The sequence below is a fragment of the Pteropus alecto genome, unplaced genomic scaffold (genome assembly GCF_000325575.1).
Source record: "Pteropus alecto unplaced genomic scaffold, ASM32557v1 scaffold160, whole genome shotgun sequence".
Taxonomy (NCBI): domain Eukaryota; kingdom Metazoa; phylum Chordata; class Mammalia; order Chiroptera; family Pteropodidae; genus Pteropus; species Pteropus alecto.
In genome coordinates this window covers 1,495,859-1,509,521 of record NW_006429864.1, presented here as the reverse complement: position 1 = coordinate 1,509,521, position 13,663 = coordinate 1,495,859, and the positions used below count along the sequence as shown (strand labels likewise).

The following is a 13,663-nucleotide window of genomic DNA, read 5'->3' as shown; positions in this document are numbered from 1 at the left end:
TGTGTTTTAACCAAAGGGAATATAAATTGCTCTGTGCCCAAACTAGAACTATTGTTTTAAAAAAGAGAATAATAATTTTAAAAAACCCACACGATATCCCGTGGCAGCCCTTTCTGGGCTGTCTGGGTGTTGGGACACGGATCAGGGCAAAGACTCTTTGAGAGGCTTTTAAGTTTGGGAAAAGCAGTCACAGGATGGAGGGAACTCTGGAATCTCTTCACCAGAGACCTAGAAGAGCAGGTAAACAGGTTGCCCCAGACGTGAGAGCAGAGAAAGCGGAGATACACCCGATCGGTGTTCTCTGAGGAAGTCTGCACCCACGGGCCTCCCAGCCATCATGGCTGTGCCCTCAGATGCAAAGAAAAATAGAGAAAAAAAAATCTTCAGCTGCCTCCTTCAAATTGATCAGCACTTTTGCAGAGAAAGAGAGAGAGGAGGTGTGTAAATCGAAATATTTGATCCAAATCAGATCTTCAGCCGAAGGCTTTGTCTCTTCCTGGGGTCCCTGGAGGGATGAGGTCTTGGGAGGCCTGAGGCACTCTCAGTGTTTGTGGCGACAGTTGATTTTGTCTTCTGACTGCTCCAGGACACCCAGCATCTCCTCGATGATGGCCCGCAGTGCCCTGCCCAGCTGGTCTGCGTTGTATGGCTTGCCCAGCGGGGGCACATGGACAAAGGCTGAGCGGCCATGACTCTGGTACAGAGAGGTGTAGTAGGTGAAGTCGCAGAGGTACCTAAGCCGCAGGGTGTGGGGGGCAGGAGGGAGACCAAAACAGGGTCAGACTAACAGGACAGCTTTTATCCAAACCCCCTGTAAAATCCCCAACCTCACCAAAAGTCCACAAGATGGAATACTGCTTCTCCTTCCCTAAGCTGGCAAGAATGATAATTCCTAATGCTGGTGTGTATGAGGGGAAGTAGGGAGTGTGAGATGCTGCTAGCAGGGTTGCAAATTGCCCCAGGGGAAGACAATGTAGCAGGCTCGCAAAATTCTAAATGCTGTCTTTATAATCTGGTATTTCCAGTTTTTAGAATCTACCTTCAGGAGCCATCTGCATGAGGGCACAAGAAAGATAAACAAGGTGTTCACTGCAATGTTATTTATCAAAGCAGAAGAACAGGAAGCAACTTACTAGGGTCTGAATGTTTGTGTCTCTCTCTCAACACACATACACACAATTCAGGTGTTGAAGCCTTAAACTCCCGAAGTGATGGTATTAAGAGGTGGGGCCTCTGGGAAGTGAGAGCCCTCATCAAAAGTGTTAGTGCCCTTAAAAAGAGATCCCAGAATGCTCTCACTCCTCCTACCACGTGAAATCATGAGAAGCAGGCTGTGCGGAGGAGGGTCTTCATCAGAACACTGCCACGCTGACACCTTGATCTTGAACTTCCCAGCCTCCAAAACTGTGAGCAACACACTTCTGCTGCTTAAGCTACCCTGTCTATAGTATTTTGTCATGGCAGCCTGAAAACGTAAATACACTATCTCACTAGTGGAGTCAGAAGGGGCCGCTCCCAGGAAAAAGACACTTTTGTTGTTGGCTAAAGCCTGTGTTTTAACCAAAGGGAATATAAATTGCTCTGTGCCCAAACTAGAACTATTGTTTTAAAAAAGAGAATAATAATTTTAAAAAACCCACACGATATCCCGTGGCAGCCCTTTCTGGGCTGTCTGGGTGTTGGGACACGGATCAGGGCAAAGACTCTTTGAGAGGCTTTTAAGTTTGGGAAAAGCAGTCACAGGATGGAGGGAACTCTGGAATCTCTTCACCAGAGACCTAGAAGAGCAGGTAAACAGGTTGCCCCAGACGTGAGAGCAGAGAAAGCGGAGATACACCCGATCGGTGTTCTCTGAGGAAGTCTGCACCCACGGGCCTCCCAGCCATCATGGCTGTGCCCTCAGATGCAAAGAAAAATAGAGAAAAAAAAATCTTCAGCTGCCTCCTTCAAATTGATCAGCACTTTTGCAGAGAAAGAGAGAGAGGAGGTGTGTAAATCGAAATATTTGATCCAAATCAGATCTTCAGCCGAAGGCTTTGTCTCTTCCTGGGGTCCCTGGAGGGATGAGGTCTTGGGAGGCCTGAGGCACTCTCAGTGTTTGTGGCGACAGTTGATTTTGTCTTCTGACTGCTCCAGGACACCCAGCATCTCCTCGATGATGGCCCGCAGTGCCCTGCCCAGCTGGTCTGCGTTGTATGGCTTGCCCAGCGGGGGCACATGGACAAAGGCTGAGCGGCCATGACTCTGGTACAGAGAGGTGTAGTAGGTGAAGTCGCAGAGGTACCTAAGCCGCAGGGTGTGGGGGGCAGGAGGGAGACCAAAACAGGGTCAGACTAACAGGACAGCTTTTATCCAAACCCCCTGTAAAATCCCCAACCTCACCAAAAGTCCACAAGATGGAATACTGCTTCTCCTTCCCTAAGCTGGCAAGAATGATAATTCCTAATGCTGGTGTGTATGAGGGGAAGTAGGGAGTGTGAGATGCTGCTAGCAGGGTTGCAAATTGCCCCAGGGGAAGACAATGTAGCAGGCTCGCAAAATTCTAAATGCTGTCTTTATAATCTGGTATTTCCAGTTTTTAGAATCTACCTTCAGGAGCCATCTGCATGAGGGCACAAGAAAGATAAACAAGGTGTTCACTGCAATGTTATTTATCAAAGCAGAAGAACAGGAAGCAACTTACTAGGGTCTGAATGTTTGTGTCTCTCTCTCAACACACATACACACAATTCAGGTGTTGAAGCCTTAAACTCCCAAAGTGATGGTATTAAGAGGTGGGGCCTCTGGGAAGTGAGAGCCCTCATCAAAAGTGTTAGTGCCCTTAAAAAGAGATCCCAGAATGCTCTCACTCCTCCTACCACGTGAAATCATGAGAAGCAGGCTGTGCGGAGGAGGGTCTTCATCAGAACACTGCCACGCTGACACCTTGATCTTGAACTTCCCAGCCTCCAAAACTGTGAGCAACACACTTCTGTTGTTTATAAGCCCCACCACCACCCCATATTTTGTTATGGCAGTTCAAATAGACCATGTATGATACAACCTAAGGGTCCACTGACAAAGGAGTGGCTTAATAAACTCTGGTTTATTAAACACAGTGCAATACTATGCAGCCATTTACAAGCATGTGATAAATCCAAAGAAAGACAGAGAACTCACTAAGACCCTGTCACATGTTCACAAGTGAAAGTGAGGAAGGAAACACTTAGGAAAATGCACGTCATGTAACCCCATCCACATAAAAGCAAAGCAAAACAGGACAAAATCCTAAAGTAGCACATCAAGTATTCTGTACATGTATGGAAACATGTGGGTGATAGAAAAGTTTCAGAATTTAAGTCTGATTTAACAGAGGGATCGCTAGGGGGAAGGAGGGAGGGCAAGAGAATTTTTTTTACAGTGGGAATATATGAAAACATATTCCAGAATTATTTGGCAACTTAAAACTAGTTTTAAAAAGAGACTGATGATAAATTCAGTGACTCCTACTTTTAGTCAGTCAACTGAATTTGCCACCTGCTGCCTTCGGGCTGGAGAAGTATAAGAAGTATTGATAAATCAAGGTACCTGGTGCTGAGAGGAGTAGAACAGAGGACACAACTTGGTCTGGGAGGTTAGGGAGGCCTCTCTAAGAAGGTGACATGACATGTGGGAGCTAAGACCTGAAAGAGGCCTTATCAGAGGGAGGTGAGTCTGGGCAGAGGCCACAGGTTGAGCAAAGACCCTGAGGCTAGAGTGAGTTTGGTGTGTTTGAGGAACAGGAGGAGGCTCATTTGTGAGTCTGAAATTCAGACTCTAGAAAGTGGAAGCAGATGAGGGTGGAGAGGTGGGCGGGAACCAGACCACACAACACCTGAGGATGGTGGGGAGACGGTGGGATTTTATTCTAGGTGCAGTGAGAACTGTAGAAGCGATTAAACAAGAAACAGTCACCGTCTGACTTAAATTTATAAAAGACTTATAAGTCTCCCTCCCAAATTCATGTTCACCCAGAATCTCAGAATGAGATCTTATTTGGATATGGGGTTTGGCAGATGTAATTATTCAAGATAGGGACATATTAAGACTATGGTAGGTCCTAAATCCAATGACTGGAGTCCTTATAAGAAGGCCATATGAAGACAGAGGAAAAGATTAGGTGATGTATCTACAAGCCAAGGAATGCCAAGAGTTGCTGGCAGCCACCATAAGCCTAGAGAGAGGCAGGGAACATATAGATTCCCCCTTAGAACATCAAGAAGGAAAGAACCTTGCCTACACTTTGATTCTGGACTTCTAGGCTCCAGAACTGGGAGAGAAGAAATTTCTGTTGTCCTAAGCCACCAGGTTTATGGTTGTGTTATAGCAACCACAGGAAATATTAGAGAAATAGACTGCTCGGAGGAGAAGGGCTGTTGGGATTGGGTAGAGGTGACAGGAGGAACACCAGGGAGTTGGCTGGGGCAGCATCCAGATGGGAGATGGCAGAGGCCAGGGGGTGGAAAAATGGGCAGCTCCATAAGTAATGAATTCCAGAAGCAGAATCACTAGGACCTATTAAGTGTATATACTTAGCTCTGTGGCTCATGCATGGTGAGTGCTCAGCCCACAGAGGCCAAAGTCAACACATTTGGCTTGTTTAACACCAGCCTAGACTGGTAGAGGAGGGAACCCCCTACTCATACCCACCCCGTGGTGCCCTACCTGCCGGCATCTTGCGAGATGGTCACTGACACATCCAGGCCCAGTGTAGTGACCCTCTTACATACAGCGTCCATGTCGATGATAGAGTCAATGCTTTCAGGCCCATCCTCCACGCAGCACTGGGAGCCAGGGCAAAAGCGGCAGTTGTCCAGCCCTTTGTAGCCCTTGTTGTGCCCACACTTCTCCAGCGTGACTGTGGTAGCCATACCTGACACACCCACATGTACCACCAGCTGCAGACAGACAGGCAGGGCTTAACAGGGTCTGTCCATAGGACTGGGGGGTCCTCCCTCCCCTGCCAAGGAGAGGTCAGCATCCTCACTAGGCTCAACCCTGGGTTACACTGTTTCTGACTTCTTGCTGCTGGAATATACCCTGCAGTCACTCTTGCAGAAAGGTATGCCAAGCGAAACATGCAAGGATGTGAAACATGCAAAGATGTTCATTAAAGCTTTGTTAATACAATCAAATAGTTGAACGACTTAATTAGCCATGTGTAGGGTTTGGCTAAATTATGAACTACTTATGTAGCTGTTAAAATGCCCAAAGAAATTCTATAAGGAATGATCTTTAAGACATATTGCCAAGTGCAAAAGACAAGGTATAGGAATCTAGCCTAAAAATAATGAAAGATGTAATAACCTTTTAATGGTCACTTCAGTGTTATTTATAAAAGTGAGAAAAACATGGAAACAAGTGGCACTCCCAATAATAGAATGGTTATTTACTAAAAATTACCCAGTGATTAAAATGTTTAGGGAGAATGTTTAATGACTATGTGATTAAATGCTCATGATAAAATATTTATAAAAAGTGGGATACCAAACTGAATACAGTTTAACATCAACTATCGATTATTGGTTTGTATGCTTATACACAGAACGGGCATGGTAAGAAAATATGTGAACATTTAAAATACAGGGAGACATGGACCACACATGTGGCTACTGAGCACCTGAAATGTGGCTGGTACAAATCAAGATGTAAAGTGTAAAACACACCAGATTTCGGAGACTGGGCACAAAAAAAGAATGTAAAATGTCTCATTAGCGATTTTTTTTTAATGTTGATTACATGTGATCAGAGCAGGAACAAAGCCACACAAATCATCCTGGTGTGGGGCGCCCACCTGCAGGTCCTGATGAGGAAGCACCTGCCTTCGCCCCACTCACCTGTGGGCTATGCTTCTCCCACAGGGCGGGGATGAGCCTCTGGACCGTCTTGTACTCGACTGGAATCTCATATACGTGCAAGTCCACACTGTCGCCAAGGCCCAGCTTCTCCAGCTCCTAGAAGTGAGAGCAGAGGGAGTGTTCTGGCATTAGGTGAGGGCTGCAGGGACAGTGGTTAACCTGGAGATAAACTGACTTATCCTCAGAAAACAGGTGGGGCTCCTGACACTGTGCAGAACATGGGATGAGTGTGCCAGTCCACCCCGAAGTTCCTCTCCCACCCACTCTCCTCAAACTCTGTGCACGTCCATGAGCGGTGGTATGATATTGCAGCCTCTGGTTTGAACCCACGGACACTTTACTTAACCTCTCCAAGCCTGTTTCCTCATCCCTAAAATAGGCATAAAAGAGTACTTACCCTGCAAGGTGGTTAAAGAATTAAATGAATGAATTCACAATAAGAGGTCCAAGCAATGCTTGGCACATTACAGGTGCTCAAATGACGTTGCCTGGTGTTACTAATGTTTTGGTTGTTTCACTTTCCCCTCTGTTACGCCTGATAAGAACTATAGACGTGGTGCGTGGCACATAGCAAGATCTCAGTATACATTTCTAGAGGGATCCAACTCCTTAGGGAGCGCCGAACCATACGGGGCACAAGGTGGTTTAAGAATGTCATGAACTATATACAAAAATGGGCTATAGATCACTGTGAGTATACTTTTCTAGGGAAACACTGAAGCTTTCCTCAGATTCTCAGTGTGCTCCACCAAGGGTCTGCCTGTTAACTCCTTGCAGGCAGAGGCCACCACCTTGCTGGCCTAAGGCACAGCACACAGTAGGCCCAGAATCAAATTTGCTGGAAGAATAGTGATTCTGCCAGCCCCAGTACCCAGAGGTGGGCAGAGATGTTTGGGGATGAAGGTTTTGGCTCAGTATGAAAATATGAGTATTCTTAGTAAATTATTCATAGTAAAATACTTCAAATAATGATTTAGGTAGGGCTGTTTCATATTATTCTCAGATTTCATGCAGTGGTTTTAAAATGCTACCACTGTCGGACATTATCCAGTTCTGTGGGCGGGTCCTAGGAGAAGCATTTTTTGTGACTGGCCTTGCTGATTTTGCTGTAGGTGAGTTCTTGTCTCTTGCAGTGGCTTCTATCCATGCTGTCCCAACTCTGCACCCAATCACTGTAGTTACTTTGGAGAATATCCGATGCCTGGAAAGGCAGGTCCCTCCTCACTGGTAGATAATTATAAACTTCACCTCAAAGAGGGTGCATCAGGTTACCTGGAGACAAGGACACTTTGAGTGTGGGTGGGGCATGATGGTGCATGGTGGGGATTCTCAAATGTCAACGCCAGGAACTGGGATCCTGTCCCTCTGGCCAAGCCCAGTGAACCAGGAAGGGCCCCCCTACCCTGAGAAATTCCACAGCCCGACAGATGAGGGCAGAGTGCAAACCTGCACCCCAAACACTGGCGTACGAGTGAACTGTACAGTGCTGCTGGGGCAGATAGCTAGAGAGACAAGAGGGCTGTTTTTGTGTACAACTGATTTTAAAACACTTAAAATATGCTAAAGAATAAGCTTTGTAAAATATTTCACTTCTCCCACAATCATTTTTCTCGGCCACTTCATATTTTCGCTCTTTGTGCTCCCTTTTCATCTAAGCCTCCGCTTCCTGGACTGTGCAAAGAGACCAGGGGGGACATTCTTTGAAGGGTTTGAGGATTTGTAGACAACGCAGGCACATGCTTGCCAGCGTGCAACTGCAATTTCTAGGCTACTGTATTGCTTTTCGCACATCAAACCCCTGAGAAGTGTTGGAGGTTTTAGATCTGTAATCACCATTTCAGCTCCCCAATTTCATAAACATTTACCCACGTTCTGCACACTGCACACCACAGTGATAACTTTGGCCAAACATAAACAGACCATCGTTTGCTTGAGGTTTGCTGGATATACCAGGGTTTTGTTTGGCAAACTGATTTGGAGACCAAGTCCCACCATCTCCCATCCCACACTGCCCCAGCCTCCTGACCCCCAAGGCAGAATCTAAAATCACATCACGCCCTTTCCCTGTTCCCACCCTGTTGTGGCTCCCGCTATGCTCAGAATAAGATTCCAAATCCCACCATGGCCCACAAGGCCTTTCGGGGTCTGGGCACCACTAACCCCCTTGCCTTCTTCTCCCGTCATCCCCGTTTTGACTCCTCCAGCATCAGGTCTCCCACATACCCGCTCACTCCCACCTCAGAACCTTAGCACCGTCTATTCTGTCTGCATGGATTTTTCTCCGTTCAGTTGACTCCTCCTTAGCCTTCGTGTCTCAGCCTCCTCTCCAGAGAAGACCTCGGGATGCCCAGCCCCCTTTCCATGCTCTCTTACCCTACAGGCTGGTGTCCTTGCCATGTGCACATGGGAGGTGCTTGTTGAATGTCAGCTAAACAACTGAGCAGCTCAAGCTTGGACTGCAAACACACACAGACCTAGGTGACCCTGCACACATACAGGACCCTCCTGAGGGTGCCTTGCCTTCCTCAACTGTAAATAGGTATTTGGACTAGCTGCTGGCTGGGACCCCTCTTTTCTACATGTAAAAATAGCTCCTCGCTATTCATAATCTCCAAAAATTAGAGAAAGCTCAAGTGTCCATCGATGGATGAAAGGATAAACAAAATGTGGGTTCCTCACACAGAAGACTATTACTCGGCCATAAGGAGTGAAGCACTGACACACTCTACAACATGGATGAAAACTGAAAATGATGCTGAGTAAAAGAAGCATCACAAAAAGCCACATGTATGATTCCATTTACATGAAATATCCAGAACAGGCAAATCCACAGAAAGCACATTAGTGGTTGCCAGGGGCTGGGGGGAGGGTGGATGGGGAGTGACCGCTCAGGGGATGGGGTTTCCTTTTGAGGTGATGGAAATGTTCCAGAACTAGATAAGAGGTGGTGGTTACATAACATTGTGAATGTGCTAAATGCTATTGAATTAAACACTTTAAAAATGGTTAGTTTTATGTATAAGTTTAATCTCAATTTTAAAAAAGTAGCTCTTAATTGCATGAATGGTGGAGGGTAGGAGGCAGGAGTGTGGCCTCCAGAGGTGACCAGATTTGTTCCTCCCCACATTCACTGGCTTTGTGACCTCAGGCAAGTCGCTCACCCTCTCTGTGCTTTAGTTCCCTCACCTGTAAACAGGATTAACAGTAGGGGATTAACCCACGTCATAGGGAGGAAAAACAAAATAATACACATGAAAGGCATGGCACCTAAAAAGCACTCAAAACATGCTAACTTAACTATATTTTAAAATGTAAATGTGCTTCCTTTAAAAAAAAAAAATCAAAGTAACTTCTGGCTAAAATGGAGCCATAGGATTCAGATTTACCCTTCTGTCTGGAACCACTGGGGGGAAAATAGACAAAATGTGTAAAATAATGTTTTAGTTGAGGAGTCAAAGCTGAGGTTCTAGAAAGGGTAAGATGGCTACAATTTGCAGGGTGAAGTCCCAGAGAGAAGATAGCTGGAGGGAGAGAGAGGAAAGAGAGAGGGAGAAGAGGGGAGAAAGTGCATGTGGTGGGGGGGAGATAGAGAGAGATAGATGAATATTGATCCACAGATCTTTTGAGGGTCCATGGACTGGTGGGCACATACATGTATGTTGAGGCCAGAGAGAGCTACTTGAAAGTATCAGAGGGACCAACCTTCAGAGCTCGCACGGGGCTAGAAATACTTGGTGTCCCCACCAGCCAGAATGGAAAAACATAAAGAAGTGGGGGAAAATTAACCCTGGGAGTAAAAACTGCTCTGGTTCTGCCTAACAAAACTTAACAGCAAGCCTGAAATCATGAAACTGTTTCCAGCAACTTAACAGTTAATAGCCCAGAACAAAGCTCAAGAACATTTAGAGGCAATACAAAAGTATTCAGCATGCCACAAGGTGAAACTCACAATATCTGGCATGAAACCGAAACTTACCAGGCATGCAAAGAAACAGAAAATTACCATCCAGAACAAGGTGGAAAATCAATCAATAGAAACAGGCCCAGCAACAACAGATGGTAGAATGATGAAATAGGCAGAAAAGGGCATTAAAACAGCATATTTTTAAAAAAGCCAGACAGATCAAGTTTGAAGCCACCTCACTCCAAGCCCAGGTCCCAGCTCCACACTTCAGAGGTGTATTGTTAACAGCGCAGGGAGACACACCCACTCAGATCTATACACACCTGAGAAAACACATAGTATTTATTTTTACATTAACTGTATCCTTTGGCAACTATGTTTTCTCCACTCAGCAGGTGGTTTTAAACATCTAGTTACATTGTTACATGTAGATCCTTTTCATTCCTTTTTCCCTGCTGCATAACATTCCATCTCAGAAATTAGCTGCTATACATTTAAACATTCTCCTACACTGGAATATTTAAGTGGCTTCTAATTTTCCTCAATTATATGCCATACTGCAGCAAACATCCTTGTGCACATTTCTTGCATAATATATAAGGCATAAAAGCTAAGAAGTAGCCTTGCTGCATGGCAGGATCAGTACCTATTTATAAGTGATACTGTCAAATTAAAGCTGCTTTCTGACCTCAGACTCAGAATATCTTAGAGACAGGGGAAAAACTTTAGGGTTTATAAATGAGTCTTCCCCTAATTCCTAAGAGGACACCTACTGAGCTCTTTTCTGTCTTAAAAACATATTCAATGACACCAAAAGCACAGACAATAAGAGAAAAAAAGAGAAATTAAACTTCACTAAAATTTAAAAAAAAAAAAACCCACTTTTGTGTAAAGGACACAATAAACAGTGAAAAGACAGCTCACGGAATGACAGAAAATATTTGTGAATCACATATCTGACAAGGGATCAATATCTGGAATATATAAAGAATGACTACAATAACAACAACAAAAAAACCCACTAACAACCCAATTTTAAAACAGGCAAAGGAGACAGACATTTCTCTAAAGAAGATATACAAATTGACCATTAACATACATGTGAAAAGATGTTCAACATGATGAGTCATTAGAGAAATGCAAATCAAAACCATGAGATGCCACTTAACATCCACCAGGATAGGTGTTTTTGGTTTTTTGTTTGTTTGTTTGTTTTAAGAAAAATAACAAGTGTTGGCGAGGATATAGAGAATCTGGAACCTTTGTGCACTGTGGTAGGAATGTGAAATGGTGCAGCTGCTGTGGAAAACAGTCTGGCTGTTGCTCCAAAATATTAAACACAGAATTATCATATGACTCAGCAATCCTACATCAAGGTATAAGCCCAAAAGAATTGACAGCAGGGACTTGAACAGATATTCATATACCCGTGTTCGCATTTGGTTAATGTTCACATTAACCAAAAGGTGAAAACAACTCACATGTCCATCAACCAATGACTAAACAAAATGTGGTATTTACATACAATAGAATGTTATTTAACCCTTAAAAAGGAAGGAAATTCTGACACATGCTACAACATGGATGAACCTCAAAAACATGCTGAGTGAAATAAGACAGACATGAAAGCACAAATACTGTGTGATTCTACTTATATGGGGTCCCTACAGAAGTCAGATTCACAGAGACAAAAAGAACAATGCTGGGTGCCAGGGGCTGGGGAAGGGAGAATGGGAGTTAGCGTTTAATGGGGACAGAGTTTCAGTTTGGGAAGATGAACACTTTCTGGAGATGGAGATGGTGATAGTTTCATGACAATGTGAATGTGCTTAATGCCACTAAACTGTGCACCTAAGAATAGTTAAGATGGTAAATTTTATATTATGTATATTTGACCACAATAATAAAATGACTTCGAAGAAAAATTTTAGATTATATTTACCTTCCTATCTAGCTAATTATAGATAAAAAGCAAATTTGATATAATGTTAACATTTGGGGAATCTGGGTATGAAGAAGACTTCTTTGCACTATACTTATTAACTTGTTAAAAAAATTTTTTTTTTAGTGGAATGGGGACAAAGTGGTTGCTTTTCCTCCCACCCCGCCACCACCCCAGCCAGGGATGAGAGGAAGTCTCCAGCAAAGGCTTCATTTTGGCATAGGGTAAATCGTCTCATCTATCCTTACACCCCATAAATCATGACCCCAGTTGTTCTTACCCTTCTGTTCCCTACTGCTTGAAATTTTCCTGCCCCTCTCCGCCCCCCACTCCCAGTGTCTTTTTCCAGTGGCCCTGGCAGTCTTTTCTGTCAACAGAAAATAGGTTGAAAGGCCAGGAATTAAAAGAATCCATCTCTTGGGCTGTCTGAGGACTTAAAAGGATCACCTTTGTTTGTTCAGAGTTTGTCAGAGTTGTCCCCAAACTGATTCCTTCACAAGACCAAGCAAATCAATTTGGTGGCACCACCTCTGAAGGCAGAGAGACCAAAGTTGCTCCTAAATTGATTAGTGACCAATCCAAGGAACCCTCTCTGGGGAACAGAAACCCTCCCGGTGGCCACCATGACATGTGATGTGTCAAGGTGGGATGCCTGGCTCAGGGTGGCAGACCCTCCCTACCAACACTCTCTGCCCGCTTCTCTAGCATTAGCAGGATGGCTATTTGCCCACGTTAAATCTTAGTGGTAGGAAATGAGCTGGCATCACCAGGGAGCCATGGGTGACTCACTGTCTTGACCTAACCTTTGCTCCTCTTGTCCTCTGGGTGCCCACCTAGCCCCTCCCCAACTGGGGGAAAAAACTCAAACTATCACTGTCAAAGATATGCACACACCCCATGGACAGCAGCCCCACAGCGAGGCGCTGAAGACCCTGATGGGAGCGTCCATGCTGCTTTATTCTTAGGGAGCAAACCCTGAAACCCCCCAATGCCAATATCAATGGGAGGAGAGGCGGAGTCAGGAAAAGAGCCAGTTGCTCCCCTGCACCAATGGAGCCTGAGCAAAAGCAACCAGCACACGAGGGCAGAGAGGCCGTGGTGTATGTTCAAGACCAGGCAAAACTCCTCCCTGGTGACGGACAGCAGGATGACAGCTGCTCCTGGGTAAGAATGGAGAGACAGGAGGGAATGTTTTGGGAGGATGGCAATGTTCTCTATCTGATCGAGGTATTGGAGACATGGGCATATTTTTCTCCAAAGCGATGAGGACACTGAAGATTAGTATGTGTCATTTCATGAAATTTAGTACCCAGTTTTAAAAAGAGAAATGGAAGGTGAAAAGCAGCTATAAAGTTTGTCTGAAGTTACGAAAATGTGTGGTCCATAATCTCATTAAATATGTTGCCCGTGAACACTTTCTATTCCAACAGGGCCAAACGGTTCTCTTGGGGGGCCGGCGGTGCACCCCAAGTCCCACAACACTTTGCAGCAAGTGCTGAGCACACACCGTGAAAGGAAGGGAATGGGCGCCCCAGACAGTGCATTGTCTATACCCTGTCTACCTGACAAGACCCTGCTGCGCGGCTGACCGATTCCCTTGACCCCACAACAAAGACCCCCTTTGTTCCCTGGTTAATATCCTTAGCAGGTCTGTCTAGACTCACTGTGGCAGTAATTGTCCCGTGATGTCACCAGGACCTGTGACCCGGCTCCTCCTCGGCCGCTAGGGCAGGGAATGCTCCAGACGGCCACAAGCCAAGGGAGTCTCAGTCCTTGGCACCTACCTGGGCCTCCTAGGAAAGCTGGTATCCTACACCACCTGGGAGAGATGGGACATGTGAAAAACATAGTCCCTCCTGCGAAAGGTGCTGAGGAGCACCAGCCTGGAGAAAGATGAAAGTGGGGGTCACTCCTCAGTCCCCACAACTCCCACCTCCTGAT

General features: G+C 45.3%; 1 protein-coding gene across 3 annotated transcripts in view; it reads right to left on the bottom strand.

Moving 5' to 3' along the window:
• Positions 1–1,506: 1,506 nt before the first annotated feature.
• The window catches only part of PGPEP1 (pyroglutamyl-peptidase I), a 24,007-nt gene continuing 11,850 nt past the window's right edge, over positions 1,507–13,663 (bottom strand). The window contains exons 3-6 of one of the 3 annotated variants that reach the window (XM_025043958.1): positions 13,507–13,605; positions 5,813–5,972; positions 4,684–4,916; positions 1,507–2,284 (exon numbers count right to left, since the gene is read on the bottom strand). In XM_025043958.1, coding sequence (XP_024899726.1) covers positions 2,092–2,284; positions 4,684–4,889 — 399 coding nt within the window. In that variant the 5' untranslated portion in view covers positions 4,890–4,916; positions 5,813–5,972; positions 13,507–13,605 and the 3' untranslated portion in view covers positions 1,507–2,091. The remainder of the gene's footprint in view (positions 2,285–4,683; positions 4,917–5,812; positions 5,973–13,506; positions 13,606–13,663) is intronic. The other 2 variants (XM_025043955.1, XM_025043954.1) reach the window with 2 other exon arrangements.